This window comes from Stegostoma tigrinum, chromosome 5 (assembly GCF_030684315.1).
Source record: "Stegostoma tigrinum isolate sSteTig4 chromosome 5, sSteTig4.hap1, whole genome shotgun sequence".
Lineage (NCBI taxonomy): Eukaryota > Metazoa > Chordata > Chondrichthyes > Orectolobiformes > Stegostomatidae > Stegostoma > Stegostoma tigrinum.
Window position 1 is genome coordinate 60,594,616 of NC_081358.1, and position 23,129 is coordinate 60,617,744.

A 23,129-nucleotide genomic window follows, 5' to 3' on the forward strand; every position below is an offset into this window, starting at 1 on the left:
TCTATCTCTGTCTTGAACACACTCAATCATTTGGCCTCCACAGACTTTTGCGGCAGTGGGTTCCACAGACTCACCACCCTCTGGTTGAAGAAAGTCCTTCTTATCTCAGTTCTAAAGGGCCATTCCTTTACTCTGAGGCTTTGCCCTCTGGTTCTATCCTCTGCTGCTAGTTGAAACATCTTATCCCTGTCCTCTCAGTATTATGTAGTCTCAATGAGAGCGCCCTGAATCCTCCTAACTTCCATCGAGTACAGACCCAGAGCACTCAGCCATTTCTCATGTGACAAGCTCTTCATGCATGAAATAAATCTTGTTAACCTCCTTTGGAGCACATCCTACCTTACTAGACCCTAAGTTGGCCACAGTATATGTGTGTGACTACTTGATCGCTCATGAATGTCCACTTCTCTGGACCAAAATTTCATGCAACCCAGTGTCTTCCACAGGATGGCACATTTATTCAGTTATGGATTATGTCTGTGGCTGTCCATTCCATTCAGAGTCAACAAGCACTTTTGAAGAGGGTAGCCCCTGTCTCTGAACAGCCATCTGTGTATGGCATTTGGCCCTCAGAATTAGATAGAGTTTTGCGAGTAATTAAGAATTTAGGCATCATGGCAGCTTCTGGGATATCTGGCACAAATCTCCAAAATGTGGCAATGATGATCACAGATGATTGTAGCACATTGAAATCATATCATGTTGACACAATATATTAACAGTCTATAACGCCCTGCACCTTGGGGGAGCTAATGATGTTGCAAAATCTCACTGTCCAGCTTGTAGCGCTGACCTTGATATGAGAGAAAGAGGTGTGATCCTGTACAATTTATATATGTAGCATCCTTGATATATTTGTAAATTAAGGATTGAGTGATTCCCTACAGGTCTGCAAAGAATATAATCTCATAAAAATCAACCACTGCAGTTTCCTTGACAGCCACCAGGATGGGATGACTACCCACTCCTTCAGAGTCCAACAGAGGAAACAGTTTCATTGTGGTGTCCCAGGACATCCTCAACCTGTGCCATCACTGAGTTTCAGTCACCTGGAGGAAATGACAGCAAGATTGGCAAATTCTGGCACTCTTTATCCTTCTCTATATCCTGAGGGGACCTTTTTCTGTGAACCTCAGGAATGCAATAGAGTAAAAGTGGAGATACTCAGGTTTTATCCTACTGAAATCACTCATCTCTTGGAATGCAAGTATTGTGGTTGCTACTTACCATTTGTCAGACTCCTGGATGTTATCTGCATTCCACAGTAGTATGTGAAGTGTTGTGAGTAGAATTGTTCACTAGAATAATCATCAAACAGTCCCTTTCCTGGCCTTATGTTGGAGGGAATATTATCTGTAAAAGAACTGAAGAAGATTAGACTAAGTCCAATTCCTAAATGTGTATATCTTCAAACTGCAACAGCTGTTTTCTAAAGAGTGCAGCCATTTTCCAATGCAGAGGATATGGTTCTACTTTTCCAAATGACCTCAGCTTTCCTGGAGCTCCTTTGTGACTTTGTTTTGGAGAGCTGAGTTGACATTGAGGGCGGCTACTTTATCTTCTCTCTCCCATGAGACCATTTGGTCACTGTGATGGTAAACAATATATGGATTTCTGGGGCCATCATGCCTGGTTGCAGAAAATTTAATGGGTCTCATTGTCCCTGTAGTTATTTTCATCTCTTTGTAATGTCGCTCAGGTGCTGAGCTATTAAGCTCAGTCAGTCACATGAACGAGTGATTTCAGTGTGCTTTGGACTAACATCTTGTAATATGTGACCCAGCTAAATTTAATTATAATTAAAATACTTAGTCAAGGTAGGAGTATTTATGGCCAACAAATATCAAATCTGATGATACAAAATGACAATCAGCACTGAATGGAGTATTTTTTTTTTGCAAGTATTTCATTTCATTTCAGACTTTATCTAATGTAAAATGCAATGTGTGGGTGCAAAGGGTGAACTTGTGATGCAGTGGGTAATGTTCTTGTCTCTGAACCAGAAGCTTCAGGTTTGCATCTCAACTCAGGATCTAATGGCCATGGAAGATGTGTTTGTAATACAGGCAAGAGATTGATTATCAACCTGCAAATCCTTCCGAAGCAACTCAGTGGCAGGCAGCAAGTGTGGAAGAGGTTCCTGGTCAGCTGAGTGATAATAAGAAATTGGAGCCACTATCAGCGCTCTCCATAGCTCCACGCTGTAACACATATGCAAAACTACATATTTCTTTATTCACCTGTGGGACACAGTGCTGCTGGCTGACCACCATTTACTGCCCATCCCTAGGTGCCCTTGAGAAGGTGGTGGTGAGCTGCCTACTTGGAACTACTATAGTCTATGTGCTGTAGGGAAAGAATTCCTGGATTTTGACCCAGTGACACTGAAGAAATGATGGTGGCAAATAGAGTATAATGTGGGAAAAAGTGAAATTGTTCATTTTGGAAGGAAGAACAAAAGAACAGATTATTATTTAAATAGACAAAAACTGCAGAAAGCTGCAACACAAAGGAACTTGGGGATACTTGTGCATCAAACAGAAAACCAGCACACAGTACAGCAAGTAATTAGGAAGGCTAATGGAATATTGGCCCTTATTTCAAGGGAGTTGAAGTATAAGAGTAGGGAAGTCTGACTGCAACTGTACAAGATGCTGGTGAGACCACATTTGGGTTAATGTGAGTAGTTTTGGTGTCCTCATTTACAAATAAAGTTCGTTAGGATGCTCTCTGATGGGGGCAAAGGCTAAACAGATTGGGATTCTACTCACTACAGTACAGAAGAATCAGAGTTGATCTCATTGATTTGTACAAAATTCTTAAAAGGGTTGCCAGGGTAAATGCTGAGAAAATGCCTCCCTTCCTGGGACAGTAAAACTGAGAAAGATGAATTCTTGATCAAAGATTATGCAGAAAGTGCAGAAAAGTGGATGTGAGAAATGTTAGGTCAGCCATGATCCCAAAAAATGGCTGACATGCACAAGGGACTGAATAGCCTACTCCAGTTCCTATTTCTTCTGGTTTTATGGTGGAGCAGAGTGGATGTGCATCAGATATGCCTAGAGATTTGGAGTTGTTTTCATTAGAAGAGCAAAGGGAAGAGGTGGCATAATCAGGATGTTTATAGAGTAATCAAGGACAAACAATTTCCAGTGGTAGAGAGCCAGTAACCACAATTTGAAAGTATTTGGCAAACCAGTCAAGGCAAGATGAGGATGAAGGGTCTAGGCCCGAAACGTCAGCTTTTGTGCTCCTGAGATGCTGCTTGGCCTGCTGTGTTCATCCAGCCTCACATTTTATTATCAAGGCAAGATGAGGAGACTGTTTTTAAGAAGAAGGACAGTCACGGAGTTTGGAAAGGACATCTCTGAACTCAAGGACAGTGATGAGAAAGATGAGTTCAGAGATGGGAGGTGGTTTGCACAGACACAACAGTCAGAGGGTTTTATTTATAAATGTATTTGTTTGTAGTATGGCTGGCTAGGCCAGCATGTATTGTCTATCCCTAACTGCCCTGAAGAAGATGGTCTTGAGCTGCCTTCTTGAACTGTTACAGTCGTGGGGGAAGCGGGCAGCACGTATATTCGCAAGAGATAACCTAGTGCGGAGCTGTAGAAACACAGCAGGCCAGGCAGCATCAGAAGAGTAGGAAAGTTGACGGTTTCGGGTCGGGACTCTATTACAGAAGACTCTTCTTTCTGAAGAAGGGTCCCGACCCGAAACGTCAACTTTCCTGCTCTCTGATGCTGCCTGACCTGTTGTGTTCATCCAGCTCCACACTGTTATGTCTGACTCCAGCATCGGCAGTTCCTACTTCCTCTGATGTATATTCGCAATGTTGTTGGGAAAGGAATTCTAGGGCTTTAACTGAATAGCTCTGGTTGATTCCATAGTTTTATGTACTGTTTTCATTTCAGATACAAAATTCTAACTGGCTAATACAAGTTTCGTGTGAGCCAGTGCATGTATTTTGCATTGACCTTACAATCATTGTTTGATTTGCTTAGAGCACTTTTAGTGTAGTGTCCCTATCTCTGAAGTTCAAGTCCACCTGCTCAGGAGGTGTGTAAAATAGGCAGCACGGTTCTCACAGCGCCAGGGACCCGGGTTCAATCCCACCCTTGCGTAACTGACGGTGTGGAGTTTCCTCCCATAGTCCAAAGATGTGCACGCTAGGTGGATTGGCCATGCTAAATTACCCTGTAGTGTTCAAGGATGTGTAGGTTCGGTGACTTAGCCACGTAAAGGGTAGGGGGATGGGGATGGGTCTGGGTGCGATGCCCTTTGGAGGGTTGCTGTGGACTTGTTGGGCCGAATGACCTGTTTCAGTTCTGTAGTCATTCTATGAGGTTCTATTATATGTCTGAACATATTGATTAGGAAGTTGATTAGGAAATATCGTGCTAATTGTGTAGCCAAATTTGCGCCTCAGAAAACGAAAGAGTGGTGGAAGGAGTTTGCGCTTCAAGTCAGATTCAGCAGGTCTCAGCGCCCGCTGTAGACTCGACCTCAGTGCCGCCGCCGCCGCCAGGGGTCAGGTAAAGAGCTACAATTGTGCAATGCAAATATATTTGGATAATAAAACATCTTTTGTAGCGGTGACTTGAGAGGAAAGGATAAGATACATAGTTTGTGTTTAAAATGCTATTAGCACTAAACTGCAGTAAGATGCACTGAAATCTGAGGAGCGGTTTTGGGTAACGATATTTTTGAACCATACTATTCACGCTTCTCCCTATCATTCGTGCATTGCAATCTATTTAAAACTGCCACGTTTCATACTATTCCGTTTGAAAACTACACTCTGTAACTGTAAAGAAGTAAGACACAGATCCGCCTTTGTCCCAGAACGAGTTTTTAACCTGCCTCCAAACCACGAACTTGGTTTCCAGCCAGGTCTTTATTTTCATTTCGTCAACTCAATGTTTTTGACAAAGATTGAATCTGTAGTTTTGAACATTCCGAACACCCCCATTTGAAGTGGGGCTGGACGCGCGCGCAAACACACACTCAGAAAGTGAGTCAGTGTTTAGTCTGGGACGTTCCTGAAATCCCTGCAAATTGTTGATGGGTCTGGCCTGGAGCAGACCGTTGGTCTAAGTCTGTGAGTTTGGTGATCGATTTTCAGGCTCCCACTGCCAGATATGGGTTCACTATTTCGGCTGGTGTTCCTCGCCTGGCTCATGCTGCCTTTATTGGGTGCAGAATCAGGCAGGAAACGAGCTGCTCGTCAACGCGAAGAGGAGTTAATGGAACGGGTAACAATAGCCTTCTAATCAATTTTCTTATTGTCTCGAGAAAAATGTCCCGTATTTTTAGGGAACTGGGAATAGCTAAGTTCGGAGAGGGGAGAACAGTTATTTGTTGATAAAGGCTGAGCGTATAACTCCGATGCCTCCCGAGACTCGGTGCCGTTGTCGAACACTAACTGCTTATTGAGATCAAAGCACATTTAAAGCAAGAGAATGTTCCCATCCCATTGCCTGGGAAGACAAGGGGATAAGCGGTAAAGGAGAATTCAGCTTTGGTCACTAGTGAGATGTTATATAAAATATAGCGACTTTATTTCGCTTGGAGCTGGATCTAAAGAGAATTAAGTCGGTGAAGCTAAATTATTTTTTAAAATTAAGGCTGTTAATTTTGCAAAAGATTTCTTCATAGAATCTTATTACATATGAAACCTACCGTTATTTTTACACAGTGGGATATAATGTTAATTTATTATTCAGTCATGGGGTGTGGCTGGCTGAGTCACATTCTTAGGTGCCGTTGAAGGTGTTGGTGAGCTGCTTTCTTGAGCCATTGCAATATAACCGCTGTAGATAGACACACAACGCCTTCAGGGAAGGAGTACCCGGATTTTGAGGCAGTAACTGTGAAGGAATGGAAGTATATTTCTGAGTCAGGAAAATGAGCAGCTTGGAGGGAAACTTGCGAGGCGGTTGTACTTTCATGTATCTGCTGCCTTTGTCCTTCTAGATAGTAGTGGGAATTGGTTTGGAAGGTTCCAAGGAGCCTTGATGAGCTTGCAGTGCAACTTGTAGGTACACACTGAACGTCAGTGGTAAGTGAATGTTTGTGGATTTTATACTAATCAGATGGGCTGTTTTGTCCTGGATGGTGTTCAGCTTATTGAGTTTGGTTGGAGGGAGTATTACATCACATTCCCGACTTTTGCGTTGTAGATGGTAGACAGGCTTTGGGGACTTGGGACATGAGTTTGTCAGTTCTCTGATCCTTGGACCTGTCCTTCTGGCCACAGTATGGCCACAGTTTCTAGTCAATGATAGCATCCAAGATGTTGATGGTGGGAAATCCAGCAATAGCAATGCCTTTGAGTGTCAAAGTGTGATGGTTTGATTCTGTCTTAGTGGAGATAGTCATTGTTTTGCATTTGCATGCTGTCTGTGTTATTGTTGTCACTTGTCAGATCAGGCCTGGATATTGTCTGCATTTCACTGCGTTTGGGCATGGCCTACTTCAGTAACTGAAGTCACTAATAGTGCTGAACATTAGGTGTTGCCAACCTTCCAGGATTGGCCTGGAGTCACCAGGAATTAAAAATCAATCTGCAGGATACTACTTTGTGCAACCCAAGAAACAAAATGCACACACATTAAAACAGTTTGTGTTTTTTTTTGTTTTTGTAATTTTCTTTGAACATTTCACTGTCTGATTTCAGAATTTTGAAAATAGGGAGAGGCCTGTTAGTCTGTTTGCTTTCCAATCCGGAAGCCATTGTGTTAACAAAAAGGATGTGTGGGTAAAAGGCTTTGAAGTCTGTGATCAACATGATCGTACCGAAGGTCACAACAGGTCTCATGGACTGAATGGCCTATTCCTCTTACAAAGTACTAGAATGGATGTGTTTGTTGACCAATCACTGGAGATGTAAGGGGTGCAAGTCATGTGATGATGCTTCCTGGCATAGGTTTTATAATAGTTGGCAACCCTAGTTATATCAGAAATACTCCTTTGAAATGACTGGGAGTTTACCAACAAAATTGGGAAATATATTTAATTTGGATTGTTTATATAGTGTTATAATTAGGGCTGAGATTTAAAAAAGGAATAATCTATATGTTTCCCTATGAAAGCATTTTGTGTCTGGCATGACATGTTATAGGAGCAAAAAAGAGCATTAACCTAACTTCAGCATTGCATAAACAATAACAAAAAAAGGAAAACCTTTGTACATCTTTCCAAAGTTGCAAAATTAAACTTCTGATGAACCTGTACATTTTTGTAGAACTAAGGCAGATTGGAATCAGCTCATTGAAACTGTGCCATTGAACATTCAAGGAAATAGTTCCAAATTCCTTTGAAGCATATGGAAATTAATTCTTAACTATTGCTTGAGCAAACCGAGTTTAATAATTTTTATCAGACATGTATGCAGTGCAAATAACTGAGGGAGGAGCTGATTGTCTCTCACTGCCCTTCTTGGAAACACAATCACAGACATTGCAAAGCCCTGAGGAATGTACAAACAGCACAGCATTCTCAGAATTTCTGATATATTGGTGCTAACAGCTAGTGCAGATGAGCATTTTTGAGGATGAGGTGGATAAATAGGAAACAAATCTTTATTTAACTAAAGTGTTGTTCAATGGGAGAACCTAGGGATAAATAGTCAGTAGCTGGTGAAATATAATTGTCCTTATCAGGAACATGTCACACATTTATTTCTGGTAAGTTTATTTAGTTATCTAATAAATAGACACACAAAAGGATACCACAGTGTTGTGCAGTGCTCATCCTGTGCCATGTAGAAATTTCCAGACTATTCTTGTGCCCTTTCTCCTCAAATCGGTCCTAATTAATTGACTTCTTACCCTGAGACTTTACCACTATTTAGATTCATCAATAAATGAAAACAGTATATGTGTTTCCTATGTAAAACCCTTTCAAAATCCCGTATCTGTCTCTGTAGCATCACTTCTCATTTTTTCAAACTAACAGCAAGCATAAAATACATCACTCTCTGTCTTCTCATCTAATTCATTAATATAAATTATTTTATATTATATTAGATTATAATATAGAATATAGATTGTAAATAGCTGAGGCCCCAGCATTGATCCTTCCGGCACTGTCTGTCAAATTGAAAGTGCCCTTGTCTATGCCCACTCTCTTCTTCTATCTGTTAACCAATCCTTTATTCATGCTTATTTATTATATGCAACTCCATGATTAACATTTTGTATAGCACATTATGTAGTGCTTTTTGGAAATCCAACTGTGCTGTATTTACTTCTTTCCCTTTATAAACAATTCTACCTATATGTTCAAAAAACTGTAATGAACCTGTCCAGCAAGATTTCTCCTTGCTCTACTGGTCCTAAGCTTTATTTGTAGAATCATACAGTGCAGAAGATGCCCTTTAGCCCATAGAGTCTGCATGGACTTGTGAGACACATATGACCTTCAGCCTAATCCCATTTACCAGGACTTGGCCCATATCCTTGAATGTTATGATGCGCCAAGTGCTCATCCAGATACTTTTTAAAGGATGTGAGGCAACTCGTCTTGACTGCCCTTCTATGTAGCACATTCCAGACGAGCGCCACCGTCTGGGTAAAAAAGTTGTTACTCACATCCACCCTAAATCTCCAGCCCCTCGCCTTATACCAGTGACCCCTTGTGACTGACCCTTCAACTAAGGGGAACAGCTCCTCCTTATTTACTGTGTCTGAGATCACCCCTCAGTCTTCTCTGCTCCAACAAAAACAACCCAAGCCTATCCAACCTTCCCTCATAAAATGTTCATCCCAGGTGAATCCTGGTGAATCTTCTCTGCACTCCTGTAATGTAGCAACTAAACAGCATACAGTACAGTCTCAGCAAAGTTCTACATAATTCCTACAGGACAAGTAAATTTCAAAGTGGGAAAAAAAGCATTTGCAAAAGCTTTCAAAATTATTGGGCTTAGCTCAACAGCCCAGCTTCGTGCACACACATTTCCTGACGACAAAATTCTTATCGATCTTATTAATATAATCATTACTGAGTCATTGCAGCAAAGGTTAGTCACTTCAGAGACAGAGTGTGAGCATTTAATCACTCCAGTTACTTGGAAACAACATTTGCAATCTCATTGTGCTCAAGGGTTTACTTAACAAATATGAAAAGAAAACACATTTCTGCTCAGCTGCTGGTCACCGCAGACAGCTGTGCTTTGGGACAAATTGCTGTTGATTCTTTGTAGACTCTCCTCCTTCGCTCTCTCTTTGAATCCCTCATGTTGTTTCTTCTCTGTCTTGTGTCTATGACCCAGACATTTCTTATCTAATCTTTGCCCAGTGTATTTAACCTAAATGCCTCTATGCGCAGTCATTAAAAACTCATTTCAGACTGGAGTCCATTTCTTATTATTTCTCTAGGTCACTCAGACACTCTTCCTCTTCCTATCTGTTTTTCAATGAAGTCACATTGAGGAATGGGCATTCTCCAAACCCCATCAAACCTATAGTTAACTCCCTACAAGCCACCTCCAATCCTCCATCTCCTCTCTTGCAAACCTTCCCATCTTGAGGTCCGTATGGAAGTTTCCTTCTTGTTAATTTGTGGGATGAGGGCATCACTAGCTGGGCCAACATCTATTAAACTCATTCCTAGTTACCCTCAAGAAGGTGCTGGTGAGAGATAATGGGAACTGCAGATGCTGGAGAATTCCAGGATAATAAAATGTGAGGCTGGATGAACACAGCAGGCCAAGCAGCATCTCAGGAGCACAAAAGCTGACGTTTCGGGCCTAGACCCTTCATCAGAGAGTGTGAGTTGTCTTCCTGAATCATTGCAGTCCACATGCCCCACAATACTCTTAGGGCGGGAATTCAAGGATATTTATCCAACAGTATATATTTTGATATATTTTGAGATAGTAGGAACTGCAGATGTTGGAGAATCTGAGATAACAAGGCGTAGTGCTGAATGAACACAGCAGGCTAAGCAGCATCCGAGGAGCAAGAAAGCTGACGTTTGGGGCCTCAACCCTTCTTCAGAAAAAACCCTACATTTTGAAGTCAGGTTAGGGTTCCAACTCACCTCTGGAATTTATTCTTTTTGTTCATGCTTGAGCAAAGGTTGTAATGATGTCAAGAACTGACTGGCCCTGGTGGAACCCAGACTGAGCAGGTGCTGCTTGATAGCAGTGGTGATGACATCTTTCATGACTTTACTGGTGATTGAGAGTAGATTGATGGTAACTGGCTGATTTGGAGTTGCCCTGCCTTTTGTGTACAGGACACACCTGGGCAATTTTCTGCATTGTTGGTAGATGCCAGTGTTGCAACTATACTGGAACAGTTTGGGTAGGGGAGCGGCAAGTTCTGTGGCTTGGAGGGGAATTTGCAGGTGGTAGTGTTTGCATGTATCTGCTACCCTTTTCCTTCTTGATAGAAGTAGTCGTGAATCTGGAAGGTGCTGTATAAGGATCTTTAGTGAATTTCTGCAGTGCATCTTGTAGATGTTATTCACTGCTGCGATTGAGAGTCAGTGTTAGCGGGAGTGGTTGCTTGACGATGAGGTGTGATTCAAGTGGCCTTGTAGATGGTGGACAGGTTTTCGGGAGTCAAGAGGTGAGTTACTGCTGTATTCCTAATCTCTGACTTGCTGTTGTAGCCACTATGTTTACGTGGCAAGTCCAGTTGAGCTTCTGATCAATGGTAACCCCAAGGATCAAATGATAACAACTCCATGGAAAGTCAAGGGATAGTGGTTAGATTGTCTCTTATCAGAGATGGTCATTGCCTGGCATTTGTGTAGCGTGAATGTTAATTGCCACTTGTCAGTCTAAGCCTGGATATTGTCTAGATGTTGTTGCATTTGAACATAGACTGCTTCAGTATTTGAGGAGTCATGAATGATGCAGTGTGTTGTGCAATCATCAGCAAACATTCCCACTTCTGATGCTATGATTCAGGAAAGGTCATTGATGAAGCAGCTGAAGATGTTTGGACCTAAGCTATTACCTTGAGGAACTCTGCAGCTATTTCATGAAGCTGAGATGACTGACGTCAAACAACCACAACCACATCTTCCTACATGCCAGGAATGACTCCAGTCAACAGAGAATTCGCCCTCTCATACCTAATGATTCCAGTTTTGGCAGGGCTCCTTGATGCCATGCTTGGTTGAATGTGACCTTGTCAAGGGCTATTACTTCCAACTCACCTCTGGAATTTATCCCTTTTGTTCATACTTGAGCAGAGGCTGTAATGATGTCAAGAACTGACAGGCCCTGGTGGAACCCAGACTGAGCAGGTGCTGCTTGATAACAGTGGTGATGACATCTTCAATGACTTTCCTGATGATCGAGAGTAGACTGATGGGGTGGTAACTGGCTGATTTGGAGTTGCCTGCCTTTTGTGCACAGGACACACCTGGGAAATTTTCTACATTGTTGGGTAGATGCCAGTGTTGTAACTATGCTGGAACAGTTTGGGTAGGGAGCAGCAAGTTCTGGAGCACAAATGCCGTCAGGGCTTGTAGTCTTTGCAGTATGCAGAGCCTCCAACTGTTTCTTGATAACATAGAGAAAATCAAATTGGCTGAAGACTGTTTCTTCAGAACGTCTTCAGATCTTAAGAAAGGTCACTGCCCTCAAAATGTTAGCTCTGTTTCCACTCCACAGATGCTGCCAGGCCTTCTGAGTTTTTCCAGCAATTTCTGTTTTTGTTTGTGGCTGAAGACAGGTATCTGTAATGCTGGGTACTATTGGAGGAGGCCGAAATGGATCATCCACTTGGCTGTTCTGGCTGAAGATTGCTGAGAATGCTTTAGCCTTATGTTTTGCAGTTGTATTTTGGTTACTTCTGTCATTAAGGATGGGGATATTTGTGGAGCCCCCTCCCCCCAGTGAGATTTTTAATTGTCTATTACCATTCAAAATTGGATGTGGCAGGACTGCAGAGCTATCTGATCTGTTGGTTGTGGGATCACTTGCTGCATATGCTGTTTAGCATGCAAGTAGTCCTGTTTGGCAACTTTACTAGGTTGACAGAGATAATGGGAACTGCAGATGCTGGAGAATCCGAGATAACAAAGTGTGGAGCTGGATGAACACAGCAGGCCAAGCAGCATCTTAGGAGCACAAAAGCTGATGTTTCGGGCCTAAACCCTTCATCAGAAAAGGCTTTCTGATGAGGGGTCTAGGCACGAGACATCAGTTTTTGTGCTCTTAAGGTGCTGCTTGGCCTGCTGTGTTCATCCAGCTCCACACTTTGTTATCTCTTTACTAGGTTGACACTTCATTTTTTGGTGCTGCACCAGCATGCCCTCCTGCAATCTCCATTGAACTGGGCTGATCCCCTGGTTTGATAGTAATGGTAGAGTTGGGGCTATGCTGGTCCCTGAGGCTGAAGAATGCAGTAGAGTATAATTCTGCTGCTGGTGATGGCCCACAGTGCCTCATGGAAGCCCAGTCCTGAAATGTGTCTCCACAAGGACAATGCGGTAGTCACTGTTACTAGTAGCAGTGTCATGGATAAATGCATCTGTAGCTGGCATATTGGCACAGATGAGATCAAGTATGTTTTTCCATCCTGTTTGTTTCCTCACCACTTGTTGCATAGTGACCTAACCTCACCAAACCTTCTAGTCTCATGGCTGCATCCACTATTGCCTGTTTGAGCCCCGACACCATGTCATTTATCACCCAGTATGGCCCACACCCCCTCCATACCTTCAGCAGGCCCATTGACTAAGAAACAAAACCCTCATTATACTCAACTTTATTGTGGACAATTGCGTTGATGTCAGTATTCTTCTTGAAAATTGGCTCCTGGTTTCAGGATTTATCCCTGTCTGAAGCTGTCCAGTTGGCTACCATCCAACCATCTGTCGCTCTCACATCACTGAGGTGTTCTGGCCCATAACCCCAAATCTTCCTTTGGTTTCCCTGCCTACTGCTATGACAACTTCTCCTTTCAGCACTTGACCTTTATTCATTTACCTTACCTCTCCTGTACAAACCTTATAATCAACTGCTCCCATGAGATTTCTCAATGAATTTTCTCAATTCTTCTTCCTTACAATTAACAGATTCAAGGTCATTCCGTTATTTAGTCATTATGTTTATCACTACACCTTACTATTTTTCGTTTGGATTCACTGACTTCCTCAAAGCTTGTCCTTCTTTAGCCTGTTCTCATGTGGCCACCCCTTCAAGTTGCCATTTCATGTGAATTTCACACTCCCAAATCTCAAGCACAGACAAACTATCTCCATCTATTCAATGTATTCCTCGCCCACTTCCCACTTATTTGTGTACCTGTACCTCTATTAAACCAGCTGTATTACTTGTGATGAATCCTGATAGGAGTAATATGATGATGAGCTTTTGCAGCACTTATTGTAATGGATTTTCCATTTGACCAGAGAAGCCTGATTAAAATTGAGTATCTTTGTTCTCTCTCCTCTAAACAGCACAATGATGTATGTCTGCAGGGTTCACCAGGTATGCCTGGCCGGGATGGTAATCCTGGAACAAATGGGATTCCAGGAACCCCGGGGATCCCAGGACGAGATGGAGCCAAGGGAGAGAAAGGCGAGTGTATGCAAGAACGCCTCGAGGAGCCCTGGAAAATCAACTACAAGCAATGTGCCTGGAAAGCACTCAACTATGGCATAGATCTCGGCAAAATCGCAGTAAGTGTGGTTGCACAAACTAGGTGAAGCGCTAGATCACTAGTTCATAGCACTTGTCCAAATTGATTTGTTGAAGCTTAGCAATTTGTGGCGAAGGAGTGACAAGCCAAAAATCCTGACTCTTCTCAAGTCTGGCAAGATAGGCTGCATTGTTAGGCAGACACAGCAACATCCAGCATTTTACAGTTCACTGTTACATTTAGGAGTTACTGAGGCTCTGAATGCAAACAAAGGCAACTTCATTTTATTCTCTCCTCACAAGAAACAAGGGTGAACCTGAAGGTTTAGAATAGGTTGTGGACTTCTCCAGTGCTGCATACGATCAGGGATTGCACTCATTGCCTTGTACTGCACTTCATGTCAACTCTGCCATTTTCTTGCTCTGAAGAGATTCTAGTGTCTTCATGTGCAACAGGAGTTTGACCACAAGCAACAGCATCCTGCAAGCCAATGAATGGTAATATGAACGAATAAACAAAGAACAAGAGTAGACCATTTGGACCTAAAGTCTGCATCTCTATTTAATGAAATCTTGGCTGACGTGATTGCAACCTCCAATTGACATCCTACCTTACCACTACGAACGTTTTAACTCTTTGCTTCACAAGGATCTATCCACCTCTGACTTAAAAAGGAAATTCAGACTCTGCCTCCATAGCCTTTTCAGGAAGTAAATTCATCAAGCTGAGAGAAAGAAATCTTAATGATTTTTACAGAGTCATCCCTACTTCTACATTCTCATGCAAGAAGTACACCCCGCACTCCCACTCCCCGACACACACACAGGTGTACACTGTCTCTCACCACACACATTCTCTGATGTACTGTCTTTCTCAGGCACACACATTCTTGTGTACACTGTCTCTCTTATAAACACATACACATTCTCTGATATACACTGTCACACACACATACTTTGATATACACTGTGGTTCTCACATGCATGCTTATTTTTATTCTGGCTCTCGCATGCCAATGTACGCTGTGTCACATGTACACACTCTGATGTAAACCATCTGTCTCTCACATATACACTGATGTACACTGTGGCTCTCACACACGCACACGTACTCTGATGCACACTGTCTCTCTCCCTGTCTGTCTCTCACATGCTCACAGACATGCACACTCATTGATATACTCTGTCTCACCCACGCACGCACACACATGCTGTGATGTATACTGTCACACACGTATACACTCTGATGTACACTGCCTCTCATACAATCTCTGATATATACTGTCTGTTTCACATAAACACATTCTGATGTAAACTATCTCTTTCACACACGTGCTGATGTACACTGTCTCTCACACAGACATGCACTCTATGATGTACACTGTCTTTCTCAGACACAAACACACATTCTAATGTACATTGTTTCTCTTACACACACTCACTCTCTGTGGTACACTGTCAAACATAGACATGCACTATGATGTACACTGTCACTCTCACACACACTCTGATGTATATTGTCTCTCTCTCTCTCATGCAAACACACATACTCACATAAATAAACTGTCTCTGTCACACACACTCTGTACACTGTCTCTCTCTTGCATTCTCTCTCTCGATATACACTGTCTGTCTCACACTCTGTCTGTACACTTTCTAACACACACAACACTGATGTACACTTTGATGCACATGCGCTCTGATTTTCGCTGTCATATGGACTCCGATATATACTGTCTCCCTTTCTCCCACACACACGTGCACACACACTCTGACATACACTGTCTCTCACCCACGTAGACTCTATCTTATGTCACTGCGGCTGTCGGAGGGAGCGAGAGTGTGTGTGTGTGTGTGTGTGTGTGTTGTGGTGTGTGTGTGTTTGTGTGTCTGTGTGTGTGTGTGTGTGTGTGTGTGTGTGTGTGTGTGTGTGTGTGTATTTGTGTGTGTTTACATGAGAGAGAGAGAGCGTACTTCAGAGAATGTGTGCCTAAGAAAGAAAGTGCATGTCACAGAGTGTGTGTGAGAGAGACAGTGTACACCAGAGTGCGTGAGAGACATGGTGTACATCAGAGTGTGTCTGTGCGATAGACAGTGTCTCACATATACACACACTGAAGTATATTGTCCATTGCACAGACACACTCTGATGTACACCACATCTCTCACACACTCTGATGTAAACTTTCTCTCACATACCCACCAATGTACACTATCTCTAACACACACTCTGTGATGTGCACTTACTTCCTTAGACACACACTCTGATGTACACTCTCTTTTTCACGTGAACACACACACACACACACACACTCTCTCTCTCTCTCTCTCCCCCCCCACTCCCTCTCTGATGTATGCTGTCATGTACACACACACTGATATACATTTGATATTATCTCTCACACACAAACACACCCTGATGTACATTTTCTGACATACATACAGCACTCAGTAATGTAAACTTCTGCATGCTCACACAAGCTAAAGCATGCAGATATACTGTATCACACAATTGCATTCACACGAACAAACACATAGCCCTCACACACAGATGAACACATATCACTCATTGATATCCATGAACAGATCCACACGGACTAATAAATATTACTTGGTGAAGTACCCCCTCTTCTCATTTAATGTCCTCACCCTCACACACTCTCACTCTCTCTGCTGTCTCGCACGTGTTCTGACGTACACTGTCTGTCACACACAGAATCACTACACTGTGGAAACAGGCCCTTAGGCCCAACCAGTCCACACTGAACCTCAGAGCATCCCACCCACCTAATCTATACATCCCTGAAAACTACAGGCAACTTAGATTAGATTCCCTACAGTGTGGAAACAGGCCCTTTAGCCCAACAAGTCCACACCGCCCCTTGGAGCATCCCCCAGACCCATCCCCCTATAACCCGCACACCCCTGAACACTACGGGCAATTTAGCATGGCTGATCCACGCAGCCTGCACATCTTTGGACTGTGGGAGGAAACCGGAGCACCCAGAGAAAACCCACGCAGACAGCGGGGAGAACATGCAAACTCCGCACAGACAGTTACCTGAGGCTGGAATCGAACCCGGGTCCCTGGCGCTGTGAGGCTGCAGTGTGAACCACTGAGCCACCGTGCCGCCCTTAGCATGGCCAGTCCACCTAGCCTGCACATCTTTGGACTCGGAGGAAACCAGGGCACCCAGAGGAAACTCACAAAGACACAGGGTGATTGTGTAAACTCCACATGGACAATAGCCTGAGGGTGGAATAGAATCCGGATTGCTGGTGCTGTGAGGCAGCAGTGCTAACCAATGTGCCACCTCTCGATCCTCACGTATATTATCTCACACATACAACTCTCCATAATGTAAACTCTCGCATGCACATAGAAACTAAAACATAAAGATGTACTGTATCACACACTTGCACTCACACAAACAAACACACGCCCCTCACACACAGATGAAAACATGTCACTCAGTGATGTACGTGATATCCACACATGGATCCACACGGACAAATAGATGTTACTAGGTGACACACACACTCTCACACCATTCACACACATGTACACACGCACACAAACAACTGTGCATTTGGCTGATCACATGGGACTGAAGGATTTTCACTGTCTCACGCATAGAGACACGCACACGCACAAAGACTCATCACCCAGGGATGCCCACTACATTTCTGTCAGTGGTGTCCATTGATTCACTCACAGACATAGACAATGTCACACACACACTCACAGGCATCACCCACGTATAATCAAACCACAGATACTGACAAATCCTCACAGAGAGAGACACATACACAAGCTGACACACACAGATTCCCCCCAAAATCTCTTGATCACATTGTAGCCTGCAACTCACTCTCGGGCATCTGTAATCTCAAATTCAAATACAAATGCAAACATCAGAGTTACTAAATTGGATTCCCGTCCCGGGTATCAGTTAATCAATTTATAAGCCCCCTGAATCCTTCAGGTAGATTCCAGCCTACAAGGTCAACAAGATGGTGAAGAAGGCATCTGGTATGCTTGCCTTTTTGGGTGTTGAGATGTCACGTTGCAGCTGTACAAGACATTGGAATATTGCATTCAATTTTGGTCTCCCTGTCATAGGAAAGATGTTGTTAAACTTGAAAGGGCTCAGAAAAGATTTACAAGGATGTTGCCAGGGTTGGAGAGTTTGAGCTAAAGGAAGAGGCTGAATAGGCTGGGGAAGTTTGCCCTGAGCGTTGGAGGCTGAGGGGTGACCTTATAGAGGTTTATAAAATCATGAGAGGCATGGATAGAGTGAATAGCCAAGATCTTTTCCCAAGGGAGAGGAATGTTGCTAAACAAAGAGAAGTTGGAGTGTAGGTTCTTAGTTCCTTGAAAGTGGGCTCGTAGGTAGACAGGATAGCAAAAAAAGTGCATGGTATGCTTGCCTTCATTGGTCAGTGTATTGAGTATAGGAGTCAGGAGCTAATGTTGTGGCTGTGTAGGATATTGATTAGGCCACTTTTGAAATACCGTATTCATTTCTGCTCTCCCTGCTATATAGAACATAGAACATAGAACATAGAACAGTACAGCACAGAACAGGCCCTTCAGCCCACAATGTTGTGCCGACCATTGATCCTCATGGATGCACCCTCAAATTTCTGTGACCATATGCATGTCCAGCAGTCTCTTAAATGACCCCAATGACCTTGCTTCCACAACTGCTGCCGGCAACGCATTCCATGCTCTCACAACTCTCTGCGTAAAGAACCTGCCTCTGACATCCCCTCTATACTTTCCACCAACCAGCTTAAAACTATGACCCCTCGTGCTAGCCATTTCTGCCCTGGGAATATGAAAGATGTTGTTAAACTTGAAAGGGTTGAGAAAAGATTTACAAGGATTTTGCTAAGGTTGGAGGGTTTGAGCTGTAGGGAGAGGCTGAATAGTTTGGGACTAATTTCCCTGGAACGTCAGAAGCTGAGGAATGACCTTACAAAAGTTTCTAAAATCATGAGGTTCGGCTGAATGGGTAAGGTATTTTCCCTAGGATAGGAACATCCCAAACAAGAGGGCGTAGGTTTAAGGTGAGAGGGGAAAGATTTAAAAGGAACCTAAGGAGCAACTTTCTCACGTAGAGAATGGATCTTGTATGGAATGAATTGCCAGAGGCAGTGGTGGAGGCTGTTACTCCTACAACATTTGAAAGGCATCAAGAAGGGTAAATAAATGGGAAGGTTTTAGAGGGAATGGGCCAAATGCTGGCAAATGGGACTAGATTAATTTTGGATATGTGTTCAACATTGACGGGTTGGACTGAAAGTCTGTTTCTGTGCTGTACATCTCCAAGACCCTATGACTGCAAGTAACATCCTTTCCATGTTTATCCTGTTGAGACCCCTCAGGATGTTAAATGTTTTGATTTTATCATTCATTCATCTTGTAGTATTCCTATCTGTTACTTCAATTACTTCAACTGGTCCAGTAATGTCGTTTAGGGAAAGTAACTGTTGACCTTACCTGGCCTGGCTTACATGTGACTCCAGACCCACAGAAATGTGGTTGACTCTGAACTGCCCTCTAGGCAATTAGGGATGGGCAGTTAATAATGCTGGACTAATTAGTGACACCCACAGCCTGTAAATGAATTAAAAATAAAATACACACTTGTATTGCAAGTTGTTGAGTGATTACTAGGCAACAAGAGCTGTCCCCATACGATACCTGACTATGGCCCAGAAACCCAATAACTTGCATAGCAGGCATACACTGAGAGCCATGCTGCCACAGGCAATACACCACCCATGTCTACAGTCTGTGCTTTCGCTGCTTACACTGGCCTGGAGGAGACCTGCGGTATGCGGCCTAGCAAATACATGGGAACAATCTTGGTACGGTGTGAACCTGAGGAGTAGCAACAGGAACACAATGTAAAGAAACAAGTGACCAATTTTCTCTCTTTGATTTTACCTTTGTTCAGTTTTTTCATTTCAATTCAATATCATACCTGTTCCAATTCCACTCTGAATTTATATTCTTTATTTCATGCTTCTACATCTTGGGTTGTAAGTTGAAATCGTTTTTATTCTTGGCTTAACACAGATTTTGTTTTTTTCTTGTTATTTGCCTTTTTCATAACTTCACTCAATTTTTTTCCTGCTGAATTCGTTTATCTGTGACCAGTGTTTGAGTATTGCGTAAAGAAAATAATTGTTGTCAAAGTTGTTTATCATACACTCTTTGGGACATTTACAAGAATAGCAATGAACAATGTTTTATACTGTATGAGGGGAGAGTGCTGATTGATAAAGGTGTTGCTGTGGAGAATGCAGCTGGTCGTTGATGATTGACAGTTAACTTTTCGTTTCGTTTTAACTGTCAATCATCAACTAACTGGTGCATTCTCTGTAGCAGCACCTCCACCCATCAGATTGTACATGTCAATCAAACAGCACTGGCCGCTCATGCAGTGTAAACACATTACTCCCATTAAAGTCTACATCAGCAAACAGCAATTTGCTTCTGTTTATGTGCCATAATTATTCTTTTAATTTGACCTTCTTCCCTTTGTCTTAAATTTTAAAGGGCTTTACTTGAGATATTTCTGATTTTTGTAATTTATCAATAATGCTGAATTTCTTCCTATCATTAATTTTTAAACAAACACCTGCACCAGTCTTTGAAACTGGAAGGATGCGTTCTTCAGATTGTTGAGAAAGCACATCAGACTGTGGCTTCATAAATAGAGGCATTGCATAAGATTGCAATAAATGTGGCAAAAATCTACTACAAATCACTGGTTGAGCCACCACTCAATTGCTGAGTCCAGTTCTACATACCACATATAAAGAATAGTGCTATTTTAAGGCCTTGCAGGAGATGCAGAGGAGATTTACTAGAATGATGCTAGCGATGAGGGACTTCTGCCATAGGGACATAAAAAAGTTTAAGGCAAGATTTAAAAGAAGTGTTCAACAAAATTTTGACAGGCGTTGGTGAAGTAGATATGAATGAACTGTTTTCACAAGTATGATGATCAGTAATGACAACACAGATGAAAAATAATTGACAGCAGAGCCAGACAGGAGATGACAGGAATTTTCTTCATTCAGTGAGATGTTATAATCTGGAGTGCTATGACCAAGAGGGTAGAAGAAACAGATTCCAAAGTAACTTTCAATGAGGAAGATGCATAATTGACAAGGACATCTTAGCAGTGTTATGAGAAGAAAAGCAGGCAAATGGACAAATTGAATCTATCTTTTTAAGGGTTGACATGAGAACAATGGACTGAATGGCTTTTTCTGTGCTGGACCAGGCTATGAATCTAAAAGCAAGGCTGATAATTTTCCAGTTATTTTGACTGTTGCATTACTTCCAATAAAGTGTTTATATTTTTTAAAGGGAGATCAAAGACAATTATGCCATTCTACACCTTTGGAATGTGAAAATTAAGTTAGAAGAATGAGAGGAAGGATTTCTTCAGAATTTTATTTCTCAGTGCTATTCAATTCCTTTGATGGGTCAAGAAGAATATTGTTTAATATAAAACTGGTCAGAACTTTCAGAGAAAGAAATTCGTTCAAAATAAAGCAGGTGAGTATTTATCCTTTTACATGTTGGCGGAGAGATGCTTTTTGTTGCTATCACTGCGCCACCTGTCATTAAAAAAACTAAACAAAGCATAAGTTGAATGAAAAAAACATCAGAGTGGTGACATTGAGGTGTAATAGGTTCAGTTTTTTCTGATCTTAAGACTGAAGATATGGCACAAGTTTGAAACCTGACATAATCCTGCGCACTTTTGGGCTTAACTGGGAAATTTTGTGAGTGAGTGGGAAACCCTTGTGAAGCTTAGCAAATAAGTCTAGTAATTGAAATAGGCACCTAATAGTGAGTTCAGTTCAAGATTCTGGCTTTGACAGCCACATCATGTGTTTTCTAAGCTGTGGAACTCACTTGAGGCAAGAGCACCGTGGAGAAACAGTGTTTAATGAAACTGGCAGGCGGGGAAGCCTTTAAGCAGTAAACTGACTTAGCTGCTTCCTTGCCAGTGTCAAAAGCTATGTTCACAGCACTTGTGCTGAGAGCCAGATTTCAAACATTCACAGATGATTTCCAATTTCTTGGAAACACCTCGTGGTGCTGTGGGAATCAGGAGGCCCGAGTTCAGGACCTGCCTGCTCCAGAGGTGTGTAATTACATTGCTAAACTGGTTGATTGGAAAAATAGTTTCACCAACCTTAGACTTCATTCACCTTAATTGGATCTTGACTGCTGCCAACCTTCGCTGCAACATGGTAGCTTATGAGGCTGTAACCTGGATGTTTGACGATTAGCAAGAGGAGCAGCTACATTGACAGCGCAAGCATCAGAGTCAGCAGTAGGAAGCCCCACAGCAACACCATTGGCACATCCTCAGTTACTGATGCTGTGCAGGCCAAGAAGACCCAACTCGAAGGGGTCTTTGATTTCATTTGAATTTGATTTATTTATTGACACATTTGCCCATGTACAGTGAAAACCTTTGTTTATGACCAGTTCAGGCCGATCATAGTAAGTAAGGACATACAGATCATCAGCATTCAGGTTACGTTGCACAGGGCGTGTGCTAGACAAGATCAGCCTCAAACCTGCAGATATATTCAATAGAACATTATTAGTAATTTTTACATACTTTAAATTTAAATTTAAAAGTGTAGAATGGTTATAAGAAATGTTAGAGTTAGATCTATTGCAGGGAGCTTGCAAGGAGTCGTACGGTGTCGGTGCCATTTTGGATGGTCAATAGCCCTCACTCAGCCCATATGGAGAGACTTCCCTTTCTTGACTTGTGTGATCACCAGTGCCTCATGAGGCTCAATCTATAATGGCTGTTTATTGTTGATATCTGCAGCCTCCACAAACAAGACAATGGACCAGTTGGGAATGAATTGCCAGTAGGTATTAAAGATGCAGTCGCTGGAGCATCACCTTGCCATATTTTCCTACCCCAACAACCCTCAACAAACAAATGTCTGCCTCTCCCTGCAATTTTGACTCTCTTCACCCACTCAAACAGAAAGCAGGGATGAATGAGCATTAGAAATGACTTGTAGGGACCATCTCTTTACTGGAATACCTTAGAACTTCAGGGAAGAATGAGAGAGCCAATGACAGTCTTCCCAAATATCCTTTCTCTTTCTCCTGTTGCCAATGTCTCAGGTAGTGATGTAGAATTCAGCCACCCTGACACTGTCACGGTTCCTTTAACTGGAGAAACTTCCTGTGACAAATGGCATCCATATTCTACAATTAGCTCTGGAAACCTGAAGGTTAGATGCTAATGCCATGACTAGTTAAAGAGCCAGGGCAAAACCCACTTCCTTAAGAATAAGTTTCCTAATTTGCCTTCCGTCCCTTTGGCTCCACTTAACCAACCAAGTGAGAGCTGATCTGTTATATTAAAATTCAGTTCATATATTATGTGGTAATGAATGGTGGTAAGAAGCTTATTGGCCACAATTTCTGGATATGGAATTTATTATTTACAAT

The 23,129-nt window shown here is 42.4% G+C and overlaps 1 protein-coding gene across 1 annotated transcript in view; it reads left to right on the plus strand.

Moving 5' to 3' along the window:
• Nucleotides 1-4,997: 4,997 nt before the first annotated feature.
• Nucleotides 4,998-23,129, plus strand: part of LOC125451509 (collagen triple helix repeat-containing protein 1-like) — a 37,292-nt gene continuing 19,160 nt past the window's right edge. Inside the window, exons 1-2 of the mRNA XM_048528661.2 lie at nt 4,998-5,258; nt 13,429-13,650. Of these exons, the coding sequence (XP_048384618.1) occupies nt 5,145-5,258; nt 13,429-13,650 (336 nt within the window). The 5' untranslated portion in view covers nt 4,998-5,144. The remainder of the gene's footprint in view (nt 5,259-13,428; nt 13,651-23,129) is intronic.